Source organism: Rhinopithecus bieti, unplaced genomic scaffold (genome assembly GCF_001698545.2).
Source record: "Rhinopithecus bieti isolate Rb0 unplaced genomic scaffold, ASM169854v2 scaffold_2554, whole genome shotgun sequence".
Taxonomy (NCBI): Eukaryota; Metazoa; Chordata; class Mammalia; order Primates; family Cercopithecidae; genus Rhinopithecus; species Rhinopithecus bieti.
The window spans coordinates 2,626,161-2,650,371 of record NW_016804196.1 but is presented as its reverse complement, the minus strand read 5'-3'; the positions used below and the strand labels follow the sequence as shown (position 1 = coordinate 2,650,371).

General features: G+C 35.8%; 1 protein-coding gene across 1 annotated transcript in view; it reads left to right on the top strand.

Moving 5' to 3' along the window:
- PIGN (phosphatidylinositol glycan anchor biosynthesis class N) overlaps positions 1-24,211 on the top strand; it is a 142,642-nt gene that overhangs the window by 17,553 nt on the left and 100,878 nt on the right. The window contains exons 2-7 of the mRNA XM_017867141.1: positions 8,903-9,040; positions 10,038-10,290; positions 13,638-13,759; positions 14,209-14,307; positions 16,814-16,920; positions 23,029-23,153. Of these exons, the coding sequence (XP_017722630.1) occupies positions 10,070-10,290; positions 13,638-13,759; positions 14,209-14,307; positions 16,814-16,920; positions 23,029-23,153 (674 nt within the window). The 5' untranslated portion in view covers positions 8,903-9,040; positions 10,038-10,069. The remainder of the gene's footprint in view (positions 1-8,902; positions 9,041-10,037; positions 10,291-13,637; positions 13,760-14,208; positions 14,308-16,813; positions 16,921-23,028; positions 23,154-24,211) is intronic.

The following is a 24,211-nucleotide window of genomic DNA, read 5'->3' as shown; positions in this document are numbered from 1 at the left end:
ATTTGACAAAATCCAACATCCATTCATAATTTGAAGCTGTCAGCATATTAGGAGTAAAAGGAAACTTTCTCAGCCTAATAGAGGGAATCTACAAAAACCTGGAAAACTGACAGCATTCATCCTAATATTGGAAACAAGGCAAGGATTTCTGCTGTAACCACTTCTATTCCACATCATACTGGAGGTTCTAGATAATACAAAAAGCATAAGATGTAAATACATAAAGATTGACAAAGAAGAAGTACAATTGTCTTTATTCATAGATAACCTGATTATCTCCAGAAAGTTGAAAAGCATTTACACAAAAGCCACCATAACAGTTGATCAGTGTTGCAAGGTACAGGGTCATTATATAAAAATCAATGTTGATTTAAGAATTAACAAGGAGAAATTAAAATAAAAAATAACAGTACAATAGTACCAAAAATATGAAATTTGTAAAGATAGGATTTAAAAATGATGTACAAGATCTATACATTTGAAACTACAGAACATTGCTGAGGGAAATTGAAGAAGACCTGAATAAATGGAGAGTTATACTGTATTCCTGGACAGAGAGACTAAATATTGTTATCAGTTCTTCCCCAGTTGGTCTATGGATTTAACTCCGTTCCAAACAGAATGTCATCATGCTTTTTTATAGATACTGACTTTGCTTCTGCAGCTTCCTTACCTCTCTCAGCCTTCATAGATTGAAGAGAGTTAGGGTCTTACTCTGAATTAGGCTTTGGCTTGAGGAAATGTTGTGGCTGGTTTGATCTTCTATCCAGACCACTCAAATTTTCTTCATATCAGCAATAAGACTGTTTCACTTTATTAGCATTCATGTATTCACTGGAGTAACACTTTTAATTTTCTTCAAGAGCTTTTCCTTTGCATCTATAAACTGGGTAACTGTTTAAAACCAGAGGCCTAGCTTTCAGCCTATCTTGGCTTTCAAAATGCCTTCTTCACTAAGCTTAATCATCTCTAACTTTTGAGTTAAAATGGGAGACACATGAGTATTCCTTTCACATGAACACTTAAGAGGCCATTGTAGGGTTATTAAGTGTCCTAATTTCAATTTAGTTGTGTTTTGGAATAGCAAGGCCCAAGGAGAGGGAGAGGGATGGAGGATGGCCAGTTGGTGGAACAGTCAGAACATACACAACATTTATTAAGTTTGCTGTCTTATATGTAATTGTCTCAAAACAGTTACAATCATAACATCAAAGATCACTGATCACAGGTCAACATAACTGACAATAGTAATGAAAATATTTGAAATAATTGCAAGAATTACAAAATATGACACAGAGACATGAAGTGAGCACATATTGTTGGAAAAATAGCACCAATATACTTGCTCAATGCTGGGTTGCCTCAAACTTGTCAATTTGCAAAAATAAATCTGCAAAGAGCAATCAAGTAAAGCACAATAAGATGTGATATGCCTGCATCTAGAATATATTAAGAACCATTATGATTCTGTAACAAGAAGACAGTCTAATTAAAAAATTAAATCCATACAAATGGTAGATCAGTAAGCCTATGGAAAGATACTCAATAACGTTAGTCATTAGGGAAATTGTATTAAAATCACAACAAGCTACCAGTACACACCCACTTCAGATGAAGTTTAAAAGATTGACAATGCCAGGTATTGCTGAGGATTAGAGCCACTGAAACTCTCATATGTTGCTGGTGGGAATGTAAAGTTGTACAATTTTGGAAAACAACTAGTTTGTCAGTTTCTGAAAAAGTTAAACATGGCTTTTTAACTTGGAGCCTGGGCAACAGAGCAAGACTTTGTCTCAAGGAAAAAAAAAAGTTAAACATGTATTTACAATTTGACCTAGCCGTTTTATTCCCAAGTGTTCACTGAAGAGAAATGAAAGCAGTGACTCATGCCTGTCTCCTCAACACTTTGGGAGGCCAAGGCAGGAGGATTGCTTGAGCCCAGGAGTTTCAAAAAAAAAAAAAGAAGAAATGAAAGCACATGCCCACACATAAGCTGTTACATGATTCTTCATAGCAGCTTTATTTGAAATAGCCAAAAACTTTTAGAAACAACGCAAGTGTCTGTTAACATGAGCATGAGTAAACAAATTGTGCTGTATCCATGCAATGGAATAATGCTCAATAATAAAAAGGAACAAACATGTATGATTCTAAAAGTATTTATGCTCAGTGGAAGAATTCAGATGGAAGAGAGTACATGATGCAGAAATAGATTTTTATAAAATTCAAAAATGTAAACAAATCTATAGTGGTAGAAAATACATTAGTGGGCTGGGCACGGTACACCTATAATTCCAGCACTTTGGGAGGCCAAGGTGGGCAGATCACTTGAAGTCAGGAGTTCCAAGACTAGCCTGGCCAACATGGCAAAATCCTATCTGTACTAAAAATACAAAAATTAGCTGAGCCTGGTGGTACATGCTTGTAGTCCCAGCTGCTCAGGTGGCTAAGGCATGAGAATTGCTTGAACCTGGGAGGTGGAGGTTGCAGTGAGCTGAGATCATACCACTGCACTCCAGCCTGGTTAGCAAGGTGAGACCCTGTCTCAAAAACAAACAAACAAAAAAATTAGTGGTTGTCTAGGAAATGGGGTGATGTTGGATTACAAAGACTCATAAGAAAACTTTCAGGGTTAATGAGTTTGTTCCTTATGATAGTGATTATTACACTTTATGTACAGTTTTTTGGTCAATTTTGTCTCTGTAAAGCTATAAAAATGCCATAAAGAACATTATTGGATCACTTCACACAATCGGAATATGAATGGTAGATTAAATATTACATTGATGCTGAATTTACTGAATTGATACCTATAACATAGGTATATAAGAGAGTATCATTATTCCTACGAAGTAATTTCTAGGTATTTGAGGTATTTAGGAATAAAGAGTCCTGGTGTATATACCTTATCCTCAAATGGTTCAGAAACAATGTTATGTGATCAGATATATACAGAGAAAAAGGATAAAGCACAGAGGCAAGGCTGGAATAGAGCAAAGCAGAGAAGGAGTGGGAAAAAAAGAACAAATAGGGAAAATGTTAACATTAGGTGAATATGCTAAGGGGTATGCAGGTGTTTGTACCATTCTCGTAACTTTAAGTTTGAAATTATTTTTAAATAAAAGATATTAAAAATGTGTAATAAAGAAAGCATGGTTACTTACAATGATTCCATAGTTGAGACATAAAATGTAATAACCAGAAAGAAAAGTTGGTAGATTGAACTTAATCAGATTTTTTTTTTTTTGAGACGGAGTTTCGCTCTTGTTGTCCAGGCTGGAGTGCAATGGTGCAATCTTGGTTCACCACAACCTCTGCCTCCCGGGTTCAAGCAATTCTCCTGCCTCAGACTCCCAAGTGGTTGAGATTACAGGCATGTGCCACCACGCCCGGCTAATTTTGTATTTTTAGTAGAGATGGGGTTTCTCCATTTTTGGTCAGGCTGGTCTTAAACTCCTGACCTCAGGTGATCCACCCACCTTGGCCTCCCAGAGCGCTGGGATTACAAGTGTGAACCACTGCACCTGACTGAACTTAATCAGAATTTAAAAGTACTGTTTTTTTATAGACACCGTTAAAAAAATGAGAAGGGATAATAAGATGAGATTAAAAGATGTCGATTAAACATGTGAAAAGTTGCTCATCATCATTGATCAGGGAAATGTAAATTTCACAATACATTATCTACAATAACTTATCACTACACTTCTAGTGTGTGTGTGTGTGTATATATATATATAGAGAGAGAGAGAGTGTGTGTGTTACGGAGACATATAACTTTGTTTTTTTTTTTTTGAGATGGAGTTTTACTCTGTCGCCCAGGCTGGAGTGCAGTGGTGCCATCTTGGCTCACTGCAGCCTCTGCCTCCCAGGTTCAAGCGATTCTCCTGCCTCAGCCTCCCGAGTAGCTGAGACCACAGGTGTGCACCACCATACCTGGCTAATATTTGTATTTTTAGTAGAGATAGGGTTTCACCACATTGGCTAGGCTGGTTTTGAACTCCTGACCTCAAGAGATCCACCCACCTCGGCCTCCCAAAGTGCTGGGATTACAGGCATGAGCCACCACGCCTGGCCAACTTTGAATACACACACACACACACACACACCTATATCTGTATATATGGATATATAGATAGATATATCTGTATATGTGTGTGTATATATATACAGAATATATCTCTATCTATCTATCTATCTATCTATCTATCTATCTATCGAGTGCTCCTGCTCTCTGTCAATAACAAGGCATACGGGAGAGAATAAGGTGTCAATCTGTGTTCTTAAGGAGCTTACATTCTAGTGGAAGAGATACACTACATATTTATTTTATTTTATTTTTTACTTGAAGTTCTGAGATTCATGTGCAGAATGTGCAGGTTTGTTACACAGGTATACATGTGCCATGTTGGTTTACTGCACCTATCAACCTGTCATCTAGGTTTCAAGCCCCGCATGCATTAGGTATTTGCCCTAATGCTGTTCCTTCTTTTGTCCCCCACCCCCCCGAGAGGCCCTGGTGTTTGTTGTTCCCTTCTCTGTGTCCATGTGTTCTCATTGTTTAACTCTCACGAGTGAGAACACGTGGTATTTGGTTTTGTGTTCCTGTGTTAGTTTGCTGAGAATGATGGCTTCTTGTTTCATCTATGTCCCTGCAAATGACATGATCTCATTCTTTTTTATGGCTGCATAATATTCCATGGTGTATATGTGCTACATTTTCTTTATCCAGTCTATCATTAATGGGTGTTTGGGTTGGTTCAAGTCTTTGCTGTTGTAAATAGTGCTGCAGTAAACATACGTGTGCATGTGTCTTTATATAGAATGATTTATAATCCTTTGGGCATATACCCAGTAATGGGATTGCTGGGTCAAATGGTATTTCTGGTTCTAGATCCTTGAGGAATTGCCACACTGTCTGCCACAATGGTTGAACTAATTTACACTCCCACCAACAGTGTAAAAAGTGTTCCTGTTTCTCCACAGCCTTGCCACTAAATGAATATTAACAATAGCTACAGAATGTATGATTGTTTGGATCAAAGAAGATTGAGGAGGGGCCTACTTCAGAGTGATCAGAGGAAACTTTAGTTGATGACATTTGAGAAGGTGCGTGAAAGACGAGAAGAAGCCTGCTGCAGGGTAGAGCCAACCAGAGCCCAATAATAGTTTGCCTGCAACCAATACGTTTCGTTTCCCTGGCTGCTAGACTTTCAGTGCTAAATGCAAGAAGGTCCTGCGCACACTCAGAGTAGCCCAGCTCCTCCACTTGTGCTTTCCATTCCATCCCCTCTTGCTATCCTGAGAATTTAACTCCAGCTTTCTACTGCATCATTCATATCCTTCTATATTCTAAATTATTCCTCGGCGCACACATCTTCTAGTCTCTAATAGCTTAGGAAAACCCTTTACTGACCCTACATCAATTTTTATTTTTCTTCTTTTCTTCAAAGTTAGTATTCTCCCGAAGAGTTGCGCTCATTCCACTCTCACTCCCTCACCTCCCATTTACTTTTCAAACAACCACTTTAATGGGACTCAGCTCACACGACTGTTTAAACTTCTCAGTAAAGTTAACAAGAACTCCAAGCTCCCAGATTACTCATTACTGTCCTTACTCCAGCCTTTAAGCGGATCTGACAGTTAACCACACCCTTCACACTTGAATCACTGTTCTTTTAACTTCAAGGGCCCCTCTTCTGGCTTTCCTTCTACTTCACTGGGTAATTTTTTTCTGTCTCTAGTAGTGGCTTTCTCTAGGTCATTCTTGTAGTTAAGAACTCCTCTCTTGAGTTTCACAGCAACTGTCTGCCTTTTTATTATGACATCTCAAGCTTAAATTTAATATATCAAAAAGAAAATGCTCAATACTTTCTTCCTCAGCTTTATGTCCCGCCATGTCATGTAAGGAAATCTTTTCCTTCTCTAAGTTAAAGACCATTCACATGCTCAAACCAGAAATCTGGAAGTCATTTTTTACCTCTTTACCCATATTCTTTTATTGAAGCCCCAGGTCTTTGTTTTGTGTTGCTATAACAGAATACCTGAAACTGGGTAATATATAAAGAAAAGAGGTTTATTTACTTCACAGTTCTATAGGCAAATAAGTTAAAGGGCATGGACCTGGCTTCTGGTGAGGGCTTCTGTGCTTTGTTATAACATTGCAGAGAAGAACAAAGGGGATGTGAACATGTGTGAAGAGGGACTGAGCAGGAGGAGGAACCTCACTTTACAACAACCCACTTGTGAGAACATGAGTTAATCCATTCCCGGAGAACTAATCCCTCTGCTCCAGAGTGGGAACTCAGTGCTGTGAGAATAGCACCAACCCATTCATGTGGGATCCAACCGTGTGACCTAAACACCTCTCACTAGGCCCCATCTCCCATCACAGCCACAATGGGGTCAAATATCAACATGCCTTTTGGTGGGGAAAAGCGCAAACCATAGCAGCCTTCCTCATCTCCCTCCAAAGTATAACTCAGTCATCAACTTCCTTCTATTAACTTCCACTACACTAATTTATACTAATCAACAATAATCTCTTTCTTGACCTATTTTACATACTAACTAGCTTTCCAACAGTCTCCTTGATTCATTTCTTTACCTACTACAATCTGCTCTCTACATTCGGCCAGTGTAATTAATATATGTATTAACATATACATAATAATGATTATATGTGATAATAATCAACATAATGTACGTGTTACTGTGTGATATGGTTTGGCTCTGCATTCCCACCCAAATCCCATCTCGAAATGTAATCCCCACGCGTTGGGGGAGGGACCTGGTGGGAAGCGATTGAATCATGGAGTGGATTTCCCCCTTGCTGTTCTCCTGACAGTGAGTTCTCATGAGATCTGGGTGTTTGAAAGTCTGTGGCACTTCCCACTTTGCTCACTCTCTCTTTTGCTCTGCCATGGTAAGGTGTACTTGCTTCTCCTTTGTCTTCTGCCATGATTGTAAGTTTCCTGAGGCCTCGAAGTCATGCTTCCTGTTAAGCCTGTGGAACTGTGAGTCAATTAAACCACTTTTCTTCATAAATTGCCCAGTTTCAGGTGGTTCTTCATAGCAATGTGAAAATGGACTAATACATTATGTTATATATTATAGTATTAAATATGTGTAAAAATATGTCTGCAGCAGAGACAGTGATATTTACTATATATTTCCTCAGTTTTCCATGTTTTCCAGCTTCTTGTAATTAAGTGATCTACATGACTGCCTCTGGTCAATATCCAATGTTTATTTTAAAACAAAACTGATTGTGTACCCATGTTCATAGTATCATTCACAGTCACCAAAAGGTGCAGGCAACTCAAATGTCTATGAATAAGTGACTAGATAACCAAAATGTGATATATACATGCAATGGTCTGATTTCAGTCTTAAAAAGGAAGGAAATTCTGATATGCTACAAGATGGATGAAACTTGAGGACATTATGCTAAGTAAAATAAGCTAATCAAAAAAGAACAAATACTGTATAATTTCACTTGTATGCAGTAGCAAGAATAGTTATACTCCTGGAAATAGAAAGTAGAACAGTGGTTCCCCAGCATTAGGGCAGGAGGGAATGGAGAGTTGTTTAATGGGTATAGAGTTGCAGTTTTGAAAGATGAAAAGTTCTGGAGATTGGTTGTACAACACTGTGAATATATTTAACACTACAGAACTCTGTGCTTTAAAATGTCTAAAATGGTAAATGTTATGTGAATTTTTAAACAATTTTTAAAAATATTTTATGTTCTAGAAACAGTATTATGTCTCAGTCCTGGGCAAAGTGAGGTGAGTTATAGCCTTTGGAGACCTATAATTTTGAACATGGATGTTCCTTAAAAGCTAAATCTTTTTAAACAGATGATGATAAACCTGGAGGGTAAATTTAGATATAGATACTTTTGCATTTCTTCTTCGTATTCTCTGAGGGAATTTTAAGCAGTTGGCTCAACAAAAGGCTCTTGAAACAAAATTGAAAACAAAAAGTACCATGTGCCACAAAGGTAACTACTCTAGGTTTCTTCAGGGACCAGAGCACCCTGCAAATATTAGCTTTGAAAATAACGCAGTAAAGTTTATCTCCAACAGGAAAATACAACTGGGTCAGGTTTATTATTAGGTGTACCATAGTCCTTTTTTCACTGGGACCTCTGTGTTGTCTCTAGAGTAGAAAAGGTCTAATGTCTAAAAGAACTCTACTATAATAATCAAAACAAAAGAGCAAGCCATGAAAAACTGTAACTAGGAAATCAGTACACACCCTTACTGGCTAGCAGGCAAGCAAATAAAACGGATGTAAATTTAAAGTACCGTAATATGACTGATGCACTAAAAGATTACTGTCAATGTTCAGAACTTTCAGATTTGGGTAAATAGTTATTTAACATGTCTTTAATGGAATTTTAAATCGGTTTGGTAATTTGAAGAATTTTTCACAATCATTGAATCTTTAATTCTACATTGAGAAGAATATATTTTAGAAAATAACACAAATATATTCAGAATTATTTTACATTCACATTGATAGTTTAGCATTTAATGTTCATTAGGTTGTTTAGTAAAATACATAAAGTTTACTTTTAAAAAAATTAAGTACAGTGATTATTATTCTAAACTGCCTCAGAAAATAGAAAGTTGATTTGTAGTAGCACGAAAGAGGGGAGGGAATATGCTATATAACACGTAAAGATTCTCTTTGTCGGTTAACTATGAGATGCAAAATAGCATCTACTCACTAAGGAACTTTTGTACTTTGTAGAATATCTTTGATATTTAGTTGACCCTTGGTTCTCAGAAAATAAGTGGCTTGTAATTTGACCTTTTGCTCTGTCATGTTTTCTTTTTTATAATCTGCTTGACTTTGATGAGTGTTTTTCCAATGTTTCATTTGTTTTTGCAAGGTATTTTGCCATCCTTTCCTTCCATGATATGATTCTTCAGGCCAAGAAGAAAAAGATGTGTCTGTAGTTAGAATTACCTCATCCTTGGTGTTTTTCACCCTAGGATCACTATATGTAACTAATGCCGTTACATTACGGGTAAGACAAGTTCCAATACTTCTTTTTTTTCTCCTTGACTTGCAGAGATTCACCAACAATAGCAAATTACAGACTGGCTTGGAAATCATGCCCATGTTCCATTTGATCTTGGCAGTTTAATGGTATCTTCTTTTACAGTATTATTTAAATGTTTCATATTGCTTCGTTTTTCTTCCTTAAGTATTTGTAAGTTCATCAGCTCTGTGATGAACTTACAGAGAACTCGATATTCTCTATGGTACCCCAGCATCCAATTATGCATGTGATGTATGCAGAAAACATTTTTTATTGAATGGATAAAATGTAACCTTTTTGATTGATTCAGGGAACTAAAATAAAATGTTTCTTTAATAAGTACAGATTTTCTGAAGCACAGATGAAATTTAACTTCATATGATTCTGTCAAATGTGATAGAATGCATATTTCCTGCTCAATGTGGTAATAGTCAAGAGAGCCAGAATACCCCTGAGCTGATTACCAAAGTAAGAAGAAAAAAAATCACAAATATTTGAATAATTTAAATCAATGCACAAACATCTAAATAGTTATAACTGATTTAAATAATTAAAAATCCCTTATTGGCAATGATTGTCATATGGACAACCAGGAGTTACACAAGTTATATTTTCTTTTTGTAGGATTTGACTTGGCTGAACGCTAACTCTTTTTAGGACTGATTTAATTATTTATTTGTTCTTTGGTCCTGTGTTAATTTTTATGAGCTTATTATGGACTTAAATTCATTATAGTTTATTTGTCCCAATTACTTATTATACTTGAACTTTTTCTTTTTGCTTGGATGTACTTTATTATGTATTTGATTTCAGTATTATGTCATATTATTAAATAGTGCTTATTGTTACCACCACAAATGAAAGTTGCGAGTTTTATAATAATTAAAATATATGTTTAATCTACTTGTAATCATCAAAATATGTGAAAATACATATGATTGCATTAAGATTTACCCCAATTTAATTTTGTTCCCTCTTTCAGCTGTTCTTGAAGACTAATTAGTTACACTGGATATGCTGCTGTTCTTTACTTTGGGATTGCTTATACATTTTGTGTTCTTCGCCTCCATCTTTGACATTTATTTTACATCTCCTTTGGTTCATGGAATGACTCCTCAGTTTACACCATTGCCTCCTCCAGCGAGAAGATTAGTGTTGTTTGTTGCTGATGGCCTTCGAGCAGACACACTTTACGAATTAGATGAAAATGGAACCTCTAGAGCACCGTTTATTAGGTAAGCATGTACACTCATAAGAGACATCTCTTAAAATATTATTCTGAGTTAAGTAAACTGCAAAATATCTTGCTGTTTATCACATACTGGGCACAGGGGTGATGATGAGAAAGAGAATAGGACACTTGTACATTTGCCTTTGTCTTATGGATCAGCACTAGATGCCACTTTATTTCCTCCTAGGTGTTATTTCTGGTATTGTTGAAGCTGATAACGGCGAATTGAAATGGATAGGCTTAGCTGCTTAACCTAACTTGTCCTAATTTCCCAAACGTGGCGCAGGACTCACTATATTATTTTTTTCTTCAAAAATAAATCTGCTGGCCGGGCATGGTGGCTCACGCCTATAATCCCAGCACTTTGGGAGACCAAGGCACGTGGATCACCTGAGGTCGGGAGTGTGAGACCAGCCTGACCAACATGGAGAAACCCCGTTTCTACTAAAAATACAAAAAATTAGCTGGGCGTGGTGGCGCATGGCTGTAATCCTAGCTATTCGGGAGGCTGAGGCAGGAGGACCTAGGAGGCAGAGATTGCAGTGAACCGAGATGGCGCCATTGCACTCCAGCTTGGCCAACAAGAGCTAAACTCCATCTCAAACAAACAAACAAACAAAAAAAACCAAAAAAAAAAAAAAAAAAATCTGCTGATTTTACAAAATAAAGACAAGCATAAATATTAATGAATTACTAATTTCAACGATGTTTAAGTAGAAAATATAGACTTCACATTAAAAACACAACCTTCCGTAAAAGAATATAGAGCCCTTTCATGTTTATATCACTGTTTAATGTAACTTTGGCTTCTATTAAGTCACTTTAAAAAGAAATATTTAATTTCTTGGACCTACAAAGGGCCTACAAACAATTGCTCTTTTTCTAATTAGTGGCAACTCCTGAAAGGCCTTCTAATGCTGTTGTGGAGAGATTAAAATCAAATTCGAGAGGAAATTTCTCTAACATGTTGTATCTTCCCCCCATCCTCATCTGTCATCATTACCTACTATCACTTTACTCTGTTTTCTTTCTCTTGTTTTTTGAGGCAGAGTCTCACTCTGTCAGCCAGCCTGGAGTGCAGTGGCGCAATCTCAGCTCACTGCCAGCTCAGCCTCCCGGGTTTCTGCCATTCTCCTGCCTCAGCCTCCGGAGTAGCTGGGACTACAGGTGCCCACCACCACGCCCAGCTAGTTTTTTGTATTTTTAGTAGAGATGGGGTTTCACCATGTTAGCCAGGATGGTCTCGATCTCCTGACCTCATGATCTGCCCGCCTCAGCCTCCCAAAGTGCTGGAATTACAGGTGTGAGCCACCGCACCTGCCCTGTTTTATTTTTCTTTATAGTACTTACAATCATGAAAGTTCCATGAGATTGGGAACTTATCCACTACTTTATCTCGAGTTCCTATAACATAATGGACAATTAACAAATATTTGTTGACAGCTAGAAGAATGGATGAACTCGAATGCTGTGTTGAATTTTCAGAACTAAATTTATGATAGCTCAAAGAGATGCATAACATATTGAGGGATAAAAATAAATAAAAGAGTGACTCAAGTCAATAGAGGAATATTGTGGGAAAATAAGATCAAACCAAAGTTAAGTACAGTACACAAAAATGTGTAACAAATTTCAGAAATAATTGAAGTATTTGGGTGAATTTCTTAGTTGCCAAAGGAAAGAGAGAAATATACTTCATTTCAAAATTAAGATGATGAAAATATACTGCTAAAATATAGTCAACTTTTTCTGGTGGCACTTGTTTCTCCTTTGGATCTTACGGAAACTCTGTGGGCTCAAACAGTTGATGTTTTGTGTTGTGTGCCATTGTATATTTACAATGTCAGGAATCTTCTAGCTTCTTCTAAGCCTGTTTTTGAAAGGTTTTTTTTGTTGTTGTTGTTTGTTTTGAGGCGGAGTCTCACTTTGTCACCCAGGCTGGAGTGCAATGGTGCGATCTTGGCTCACTGCAACCTCTGCCTCACAGGTTCAAGCCATTCTCCTGCCTCAGCCTCCTGAGTAGCTGGAATTACAGGTCCATGCCACCACACCCGGCTAATATTTGTATCTTTAGTAGAGATGGGGTTTCACCATGTTGGCCAGGCTGGTTTTGAACTCCTGACCTCCACCTGCCTTGGCTTCCCAAAGTGCTGGGATTACAGGTGTGAGCTACCACGCCTGGCTCAAAATTCGTTTTTTAAAACTGTGATCTAAACTAATGTTTTTAAATACGGTATCTAAACTAATGCTTTTAAATAGAGTATCCACATTTCTTTATACCTCCCCTTTCTGTTTAAGTCCAGTTTTCATTATATAACTCAAGAAGTTAAATAATATTTCTCTGTTAATATTTCGTCCAGTGGTTTTGAAACTGTTTACGTATTATGTATGTATTTCACCAAAACTGCTTTTATTATTAGGTAAGTCAGTAGTAAAAGAACTGACACCAGTAGTTATAAATATTTTACTTTAGAGTGTATTGAGAGGCAGATATTTATCTTGAAAAATGTTATTGATGAGTTTACTATTTTATAACTTATTACTCTGCTGGCCTTTCACCTGTAATAGCATCACTTGTAGTTTTGCTTTCTTCCCCAAATTTTGCAAATCACTGTGATACAACTTAAATAATCTTGACACCTTTTAGCAAAATAATCTTTCTGCCTGTTTTAGTCTCAAATTTGGGGATATAATTTAACTCCTAATTAGCAGTGTAGCCATTTTCCCTCCTCTTAGTTTTATTTTAAGAATTTTCAACTAAACAAAAGTTGAAAGGATTATGTGATGTACATCTGTATACCCTTTACCTGGTATGACAATTTTAACCTTTTTTCATAATTGCGTTCACCCTCTCCTGGACCCTCTGCCACTCCCACCATAGCGGTGCCCGTGTATATGTACCTAGTTTTAATTATTTTTTTCTTAACAATTTGAAAGCAAGAAACTTTACCCCAAACACTTCAGCCTATATCTCTTAAATAACCACAATACTATTATCACACCTAATGCAATTTAACATTGATATCATAATATATGTTTTATCTCTATATAACAAGCCATTTCTATTTTGTGGCTTAAAACAACAGTCATGTATTTTGTTTCATGATTCTGTGCAGTGGTTGAGTGTTTCTTCGTTTGGTCTTACATCAGCAAATTCATGCTGCTTCATTCAACTGGTAGATGCTTGGAATGAGCTCAGCTGGAATTTGAAGGATTCCTTCCTTTCCTTCTTAAATTTTGACTTACTTTTTTGCTTTTGATTCCTTCTCTAATAATCTTATGTTTCTAAAGCTTTATGTGAGAGTATCTAAGCATAGTCTGTGTTAACTATTTGTCTTTAATATCTTTTAGGAATATCATAATGCATGAAGGCAGCTGGGGCATATCCCATACACGTGTGCCGACAGAATCTCGGCCAGGTCACGTAGCTCTGATAGCTGGGTTTTATGAAGATGTCAGTGCAGTTGCCAAAGGTATTGTGTATTTGGACAATCTTATTAAATGAAACATTTGTCAAATAAATATTAGTCCTTTACCACTTAATCATGTCACAAAGTGAAGGTATGTTTGGAGATACTTTGGAAATGTTTTAGCATGCCTTACTGACATGAACACCCACTGGTATTGACTCCAGAATGAAGCTTTAGTATTTCATTATCCTGTGTTATTGAAAGAATTTGGGTTGGATGGAAGCATAATTTTCCTAGATATTATTCTTGAAAGTTCAAAAATAATTTTATATTTCATTAAGAAGTAAATTATCTATTGTTAGTTTTTTAAAAATAGTGGTATAATATATATAATATAAAATCTACTATTAGTTTTGCATTTGTTCACTGACTGTTATTATTTGAAGAATAGTTCTTCAGGGGCTTATTGTACCATGTATATATTACTATTACTGCTTGCTTGCTTTCTGAAGGATGGAAGGAAAATCCTGTAGAATTTGATTCTCTTTTTAATGAAAGTAAATACACATGGAGCTGGGGAAGCCCAGATATCCTGCCTATGTTTGCCAAAGGTAAGAGTCACTGATTATGTTTCCTCCAATAGTAAATAGGGAATAAGTCAATATGGTAGTTTTCTGTTTTTATATACATACTGTATTTGTTGATTTTACACAGATTTTACATTTTAACATTTCTGAAATAGGGATATTTAATTACAGTGATAGATGTGTCTGTTTAATTGGCATTGTTTTTTTCCTTCTTAGTTATACTTGAAATAGTGGTACATCATACAGTTAGATAGTATTTTGGATTCAATTAAATGGTATATGGCTCTATCACTTAACAGCTATATAATCTTGAGCAATTTATATAACCTCTCTGAGCTTCAATCTCCTTTTTATAAAATGTGATAATATTAGTTTCCGTCTCATAGGTTTATTTTTAGAATTAAATTATGTAATTCATGTGAAATATTTTGCATAGCACTTTTCACATAACTTCATTATAAATGGTGATGTTGAGGTGTGGTTCATTATACTTTGGTAAATCATTTTAAAAGTTAGTGGATATTCATATGAAGATTTAAACATTGGTTGGGCACAGTGGCTCACACCTGTAATCTCAGCACTTTGGGAGGCTAGGCAGGTGGATCACTTGAGCTCCAGAAGTTGGAGACCAGTCTGGGCAACAAGGTGAGACCCACATCTCTACAACAAACAAAAAATTGGCTGAGTGTGGTGGCATGTGCCTGTAGTCCCAACTACTCAGGTGGCTGAGGTGGGAAGAGTGCTTGAGAGCCTGGAATGTTGAGGCTGCAGTGAGCCATGATTATGCCACTGCACTGGGCAACAGAGCAACACCGTGTCTCAAAAAGAAAAAAAACAAAAGATTTAAGTGTTAAAATATATAGTTATAATTCCTATTTTAATATATTGAATATGCCATATATTTTGGCATTTAGTATAGATGGCATTTAACATATAATTTATTTAATTTGATATTTAATATATTGAATATAGCATTTAGATTTGTTGTTTGTTTATATGCATGATTCTGCAAACATTGGGACATCTCTTAAATAGAAAATTCATTTATATTCTAAAATCAGTTGGATGAATTTCATGTCATTAAATGCTTTTAAGTGGGAACAGAATGATTGATCATTTCACTTATCAGAAAGGATTTATAACATACTTAGTCATGAGTGTAATTAAAATAATGGGAACTATTGAAGATTATTACTTGTCCAGGAAGCAAAATATATATTGAGAATTTTACAGATGATAGTCATAGAACATTATTATACTGGGCGGACCAAAAAGCCCCAAACTGTTTGCCATTTATATATTGCCTTCTTTGGAAAGCAGTTTAGTTTTTTTGGGAGCTGGTGGTGGTAAGGATAGATTAAGTTGCTATGGCTTATCAAACTAACATTCTTGTTTCTGGCTACAATGGATGGGACAGGACCAATAATTGAATTAGAGATAGTCTAATAGGAATGTTCCCTATCTTATAGTGAGCAACAAACCCAGTCAGATCTTTTTATTTGGGATGTGGGAAGTAGAATGTTTGAGCTGTGGAATAGGGTCATTAGAGCTGAACTGGTGCTATAAAGATTGTATTATTTTATTATATCTCTTTCTTTTGTTTTGTTTTCTTTTTTTGAGACGGAGTTTTGCCCTTGTTGCCCAGGCTAGAGCACAGTGGAACAATCTCAGCTCACTGCAACCTCTCCGCCTCCTTGGTTCAAGTGATTCTCCTGCCTCAGTCCCCTGAGTAGCTGGGATTACAGGCGCACATATACCACACACCACATCTATTTTTAGTAGAGATGGGGTTTCATCATGTTGGCCAGGCTGGTCTTGAACTCCCAGCCTCAGGTGATCCACCTGCCTCGGCCTCCCAAGATACAGGAATTACAGGTGTGAGCCATCACGCTAGTCATATCTCTTTCTTATTACCTGCAAGAGCCTATCAAACTCAGAAATTCACTAAACTGATTAGATTCTTAATACAGTCTTGCAAATGTATGAGATTATTATATCTGTTGACCCCTTCAAACTCTTTGGCAATAAGCAATATTTATTCTCTTATAAGTTGAGAAAAATATGCATAGTTTATGAATAAGAGCAGTGAAATATTTGAATTTTCTTCTTATGTTAAGAAGGTTTGTACACCACACATCTTCATCTATTTTAGATTGTAGCATTCTAAGGGGTACACATGTTTTGAATGGTTTAATCCTTAAAGGGAGACAACTATTGTGCTTATTTTTGTTATATTGCTATTAGAGTTGTGATTTTGGTATGTTAATTAACATATAGTGAATCTGTGAAATTAAAATATGTTATTTTGAGGACAAAAGCAATAGAATACATTAAAGTATGTAGCATGGTCCATAGGACATAATATACATAAATGTTAATTATTCCTCCCATTTTTCTCTTCCCCATCATAATGAACAATGCTTTGTGAAAATTCTGGTTACTCACAAAAATCTGTGAATGACTATCTCATATTTTATGATAGTTTAAAAGATTTTGTAAAAAAATTATTTTTTCCAAATTTCCTTTTCAGGTGCTAGTGGAGACCATGTTTATACATACAGTTATGATGCTAAAAGAGAGGATTTTGGTGCTCAAGATGCAACAAAACTGGATACGTGGGTTTTTGATAATGTTAAGGTTTGTGCTATTGAGTGGTTAATATACAAAAGCATATTTTATCTGAAGTATTGGAGACTGTATTTCAAGTTTTTTCTGTTTGCATGAGCTTTAAAAGTTTTATATTGTAGCACACTGTTCTGAATTCTAAGATTTAATTATAAAAAATTACACATTCTCAATAAACAAGAGAAGTTTTAAACTTATTTGTTTCTATGAGTAAAATGAGCCCTAGATTAGGATTTAGGAAACCTGTTTTTCATTTCTAGTTTGTGATTCATCCTGGGTAAATTTTGATCTTTCATTGACCTTGGAATCAGTCTCTTGTAGTAATGGACCATGTGAGATATATGAAAGCCTTTGGGAAAATGCTGTTCAAATATAATACATTTATAATAACAAAGTATATGATTTTTTTAAAAAAATTATACTTTAAAGAAAATTAGATAAGCAGATTATATAGCCAAAACAAATTAGCAAATTGATCATAATAAAATCTATGGTTTCTTTAAGTACTAGAGTTTTTTGAACATTTTATAGTGATAATTATCATAGTTTCATGAGGAATACAATACAATTTATATTCTCAAAATTGTGTGAAAATCTCAATTGTGGACAATGTCTCTCTTCTTTTAACAGTGCATTATTCCTCATCTCCAAGTAACAACTCATAATTCATCCATTATAAGAAGCTTTGATTGACACTTCTTTTTTCTAATAGTGTCTTTTGAACTGACTTTGTGGACTTCTCCATGATATAGCCATTTTTGTTTGTAAATGTACTCCTCAGTATATATCTGCCTTTTTCTTTGTATTTGCTTAGCAGAAATTGAGTGCTCTAAAATTCATGACTAAACCCTATTTTTTTCCAAGGATCTTTTCCCTTGAAATTTTCTTTTTACTTTTAATATATACTTTTGTCAACAGGGAAAACTTTCACCTTAAATAAAATCTCTTTAAGAAAATGATTAGCAAATTATTTTGCTAATCATCACTTCTTAACATAATGTACTAATATTAATATCTGCATGAAAGCCTTTGGCTTCTAATTTCATATGTGTAGCTAAAATCCCTCCAAAATCATGGAATTGATTCTTTGCGAATGGACATATTTAGCTGGTAGCTGGCCTGATTTTCATGTCTTTCTTCCTTTCTTTATTTCAACACCACTAGTCTTGACACGGTAGTGAATAGAAAAAAAGATTTGCACATGACTTCTTCATAAAATATGGTAGATATATATTAACCAAGTTATAATGAAAATATGAAGTCATCAGCATTGGTAAGTGATGTGAAGGAAAAATACAGACCAAGAATGTATCTTCAGAAAAGGAAGGCTAAGAGGTTTGAGATAATCTCAGAAGAGGTATAGGAGACAAAGAAATGGATAGGGATGGATTGGTATGGAAAGGTATTGCAGGCCAGCAGCATTATGTAAATCTTGGTCAAGAGTCAGCATAATGGATTTGAGGAAGTGAAAGAAGGGAGGTTAGTGTGGCAGGAGGACTGCCTGGGAGCCAGGTCTCAGAAGAGGCTAGAGAGTGAGTTAAGGGTTTTACTTTTGAACTGCATATCCTGGCTAGAGACTCATGCTTAATTCAAGCCAAACAGTTTCCAGATCCATGCAGTTTTCTACTCACCTGTTTTTTGTAATTGTGGTAAAAAAAATACAAATGCAAAATACAAAATTTACTGTCTTAAGCATTTTAAATGTTTGCAGACAGTCCCCAGCTTAACAGTGATTTAACTTTTGATTCTTTTGACTTTCCGCCAGTGCAAAAGCCATACATATTTAGTATAAACCATACATTGAGTACACATACAACCATTTTGTTTTTTACTTTCAGTATAGTATTCAAAAATTACATGAAATAGTAATTATTATCTCACTTATCTCACATTATCAACACTATCAAAAAATGGGCTTTATGTTAGATGATTTTGCCCAATTGTAGGCTAATGTAAATGTTTTGAGTATGTTGAAGGTAGTGTAAACCAAAAATAAAATTCTAAACACCACCCCCCCAAGCATCTCAATGAACTTTCTCAGCCAGGGCGCTTTTAAAAGCTTTTAAAATGCAACCTGAGAGGCTGATTCAGGTCATGAGGGGAGGTGGGTGTCGGACATGCCTCATTATACCTCTCTGACATTAACCTCAACACAGACCTTAAAGTCTAATAAGAAACATTTTACAACCTATTCTCTCTGAAACCTACTATCTGAAGGGTCCCTCTGCAAATAAGAACTTTGGATTCCACAGTCTTTTATCTTAACCCAGACATTCCTTTGTTTTGATCTCAAGTCTTTAGAGAAACTCAACCAATTGCCAACCAGAAAGTTTTTAAATTTCCCCCCAATCCCCACTTTGAGTTGTCCCACCTTTCTGAACCAAACCAATGTATTTCTTAAATATATTTGGTTGAAGTCTCATGTCTCCCAAAAATGTATAAAACCAAGCTGCACCCCAACCATCTTGAGCACATATTCTCAGGATCTCCTGAGTGCTGTGTCATGGGCCATGGTCACTCATATTTGGCTCAGAATAAATCTCTTCAAGTATTTTATAGAGTTTGACTCTTTGTGGACAGTAGGCCAGACTAAGCTATGATGTTTGGTAGGTTAGGTATGTTACTGGCGGAAGGTATCTGAATTACTGGCAACAAATCCGTAAGGATCTGCAGCAACCTCAATTCTTACCTCCCCAGAAGAAAAACTTTGACTAGGGCCATAAGGTAGAAGAAGAGACCAAGGCAGGAGTGGAATTTTATTTACAAAAGCTTTAGAACAGGAGAGAATGGGAAGTATGCCTAGAAGTGAGCACCGAGGTCAAGTGCAGTGTTTAATCTTGATCCTAGGACATTATAGGCTGGCCCCTTTCCATGATTCTTCCCTTAGGGTGGGGCGCCTGCATGTGCAGTGCCTTCCTTAATGTTGGAAGGTGAGCATGCAGTGTGTTTAGAAAGTTGTACACACACCCATCCGAGGCTTTCTTTCCTTTTCTGGTGGAGTGCCCCCTGACAGGCATACTACACCATTTGGTCTCTTAATGCACATGCCTGAGAATGCATCTCTCTGGTGCTTGCATTCAGTTAACACTTTAGTGCGGCAAGTGTGGACCATCAGGAAATGGCCTCTCCCTGGTGCCAGCTGCCAATCTACTACTTTTAGAGAGGCAGTGTGATAATTGCTGAATCATCACCTGACATTCCTGGTGGGTTAGGGAAGACCTCTCTCTTGCCCCACTCATGCCTGTCTAACTACTGTAACAGGTATATTACATGCATTTTTGACTTACAATAGTTTCAATTTAGGATGGGTTTATTGGGATATAACCCCATTGTAAGTGAGGAGCATCTGTAATTTAGTAATGTTAAGTATATTCATATTGTTGTGCAACTAATCTCTAGAATATTTCATCTTGCAAAACAAACTCTGTACCCATTAAACAATAACTCTGGCCGGGTGCAGTGGCTCACGCCTGTAATCCCAGCACTTTGGGAGGCCGAGGTGGGTGAATCACGAGGTCAAGAGATGGAGACCATCCTGGCCAACATGGTAAAACTCCGTCTCTACCAAAAATATAAAAATTAGCCGGGCGTGGTGGCACATGCCTGTAGTCCCAGCTACTTGGGAGGCTGAGGCAGGAGACTCGCTTGAACCCGGGAGGCGGAGGTTGCAGTGAGCCGAGATCGTGCCACTGCACTCCAGCCTGGTGACAGAGTGAGACTCCGTCTCAAAACAAACAAACAAAACTATTCATTTCCCCCTCCCCCAACCCCTGGCAACCACCATTCTACTTTCTGTTTCTATGCATTTGACTACTCTAGGCACCTTATATCATAAGTGGCATCATACAGTCTATGTCTTTTTGTGATTGGCTTATTTCACTTAGTATAATGGCCTCAAAGATTCACCTGGGTTGAATCTATTCACTTTAAAAATCTTAGTTCGTGCATCATCTTCTCTATTATGTCTTCTGTGACTTCTCTTTGCTCTACCCTATTTCTACTTTGACTTAGATAACCCTCCTCTATGTTCCCTTAATACTTTATTGTGCTATACTGTAACTGTTCATACATTGACATATTCCCCTTCAATATACATCTTGTTGGCAGAGATACTGACTTTTTCACACTGTTAACTTTAAACCCCTATCAGAGGCTGGGCGCAGTGGCTCAAGCCTGTAATCCCAGCACTTCGGGAGGCCAAGGTGGATGGATCACTTGAGGCCAGGAGTTTGAGACCAGCCTAGCCAACATGGTGATACCCTGTCTCTACTAAAAATACAAAAAAAATAGCTGAGCATGGTGGTGCATGCCTGTAATCCCAGCTACTCGGGAGGCTGAGGCACAAGAATCACTTGAACCCAGAGGTAGAGGTTGCAGTGAGCCAAGATTGTGCCGCTGCACTCCAGCCTGGGCTGGGCGATAGAGACCCTGTCTCAAACAACAACAACAACAAAACAACAACAACAACAACAACAACAACAATTCCCCTATCAGAATTGTTTGGTACATGAATAAGTATACTAACTTAGATTAGATCATACCTGTGTAATAGGGAAGAAAATAAAAGTTTACTTCTATCTTAAGTAAAGATAATGTCAGCAGTAGGCAGCTGAGCATTGATGCAGTCCAGGGTGCTATATTGGCTCCACAGTGACATTGACACTCAGTCTCCTGAAGTTTTCCTCTAACCTCAGAGCGTGAGTTTTGTCTTCAAGGTTATGTCATGACTCAAGATACCCTTGGAGTTCCTGCCCTTATGTTAATGTTTTAGGTCAACAATATGAAGAAGAAAAAAGGATCTTCTTTCCTACTGAATTATATTTATTTCAAAGAGCCTTAGACCCACATAGCTTTAAGACTGAAATATTTGACTTAAATCTTATTGGCCAAAACCACAAAGGCACATCTAGCTGCAAGAAAGGATAGGATGAGCACATCTAGCTCCAAGAAAGGATTACGTAGCTGAATATATTGTACCAGCTATAGAAAAATTATAGATATAATTCAAGTCATTTGCTCAGTTTTTTGTTTTGTCAGCTTTCAATTATGTGTTTAACTTTTAATTCTTTTCTCTTAAAGAACTTATCATTTTCTCTAGTTTTAAATTTTCTTAGGGGTTAATTATAATGTATATGAAAGTTAGGGGCAATTTTATACTTTTGAGACAGATGATAGCAGGTTACATATTATATTAATTTATTTCTATTCTTGAATAGCTAGTTCTCTAATTGCACCATTTGTATTTTTTAACATAGTAATGAAGAATTATTTGAAAAAAATACTTAAATACTTCAGACTTTTGTTGAAAAATTAAATATCTCTTGTTAAAAGTTAACATCTTCTACAGTTAAAGGCATTTATGTGAACAACAAAGATGTATCTTAGATAGCCTGTTAACTTATTTTAAAATAATTTAAAAGTAGTCTTCATAGTTTTGAACCCATATTCATGCATATATGAATACAGGGTGAATCATTTGCCTTAGAAGGGTTTATGAATCTAGTTTATCATTATTAAATTAGCATAATAATCTTCAAATTTTATTTTAATTAATTATTCCCAGCCTCACCCTGCCAAGTGGTATTTTATGAATTTGATGCTTTTCTGTTACATGATTTGAAGAACACATTCTTGTTGGGGCAAAGGAAGTAATGAGGAGGCTATTTGCAATGTTCTAAAATTGGAGATTATGGTTGGACTAGGTTGGTAGTACACAGGACAATGAGAAGTGGTCCAGTTCTGAAATATTTAAAAATAATAAATGATTCTTAAACTGGTAACACTATTACTATTTTATTTTTGGCTCTTGCCAAAATATGTCTTCAATCTGCTGTGTTTTATTAAGTTAGATGTGAGATTAACAACATTATGAGATCTCTATGAAATTATGATCCCGATCCCCTTTGTAACACCTTTTTTTGGCCTTCTTATAACAAACAGCTAGCTCATTGAACATAGATGTCTGAGCTGATAGCAAAGACGTTGTGTTGGTAGGTCACAGATTTAAATAACGTGAGATAATTTAATTTTGTACTTATGCATAAATTTAAATGTTTTCATCAGTATTATTTTAAAATAAAACAAATGAACTAAATATTTTAACTCATTTGTTATATGTAGGACTTCTTTCATCATGCCAGGAACAACCAGTCTTTGTTTTCTAAAATAAATGAAGAGAAAATAGTTTTTTTCTTACATTTATTAGGAATAGATACAAATGGACATGCTCATCGACCATCCTCGAGGTAATTTAATGCATGCTATGTTTAATTGTATTTTTTAGGGGAAACATCTATTCTATTGAACTTTTAAATTATTATAATGTTTTCTTTGGAATTATAACAACAGAGCTAATATTTTAAATAACTACTGTAATGTATATTAAGTTCTTGATTATATGAGATTTCTGATGTAGTGGTTTAAATCATATGTGCTGTATCCAGATGACACGTCAATATAAGTAAAATATATCCTGTACATATTCCATAATCTTCATTTACTGAAGCAGAGAAAAAAAATATCTAAAATATCTATATATTTTAGAAATATTTTCAGTGAATCTTGAAAATAAAAGCATTCTATGGTATTAACTTTTATATCACCAAAAGATGTAATTATCTATTCCTTGTGTATTCCGTTTAATTAGTATTGTATCTAGCAAATAAATTGTATAAATTTTTGTATACCATAATTCAGTAACACTCCTTATATATAACAGCAAATATTTTTCTCACTTTTGAAGACCATAAGTAAAAGGAAGATACCATGTTATTCTCTTATTTCTTATTTTGCATTTGGTTTAGATTAGCCTAACAGCAGCTGTAAAACCTATTGGGTTAGCTACCAGTAATGAATACCTCACAATCCCCTTCTTAAACGTGAGGCACTGTTGTAATTGATGGAATATTCGTATCGAAAGAACCTTGTTCAGTTGTATGGCAATCTCAAATATAATGTGTTCAAAGCGTGCTATTATATTTTATATCACAAGCACTTTAGGGAATGAAAATATTCTATACTTGAAATGATACTTTTAATTTGGCCAGAAGAGTATAGTTTATGTAGTGAGAGTGAGAGACATGAAAGTCATCAATCTCATTTAGGACTTAAAAGGGTTTATTAAAATATATTTGTTAATCAGTCCCCTCCTTTTAAGTCATTTTTGAAAACTATTTTGGGTTATTTTGCTTCATTAAAAGGAGAAAAAAATTATTTCAACAATCTAGAGTGCTCTGATTTTAAAATATTTAAGATGAAATCTAAAAGCATTTCAGAAGTTACTGATTTTGAATGTAATAAATCC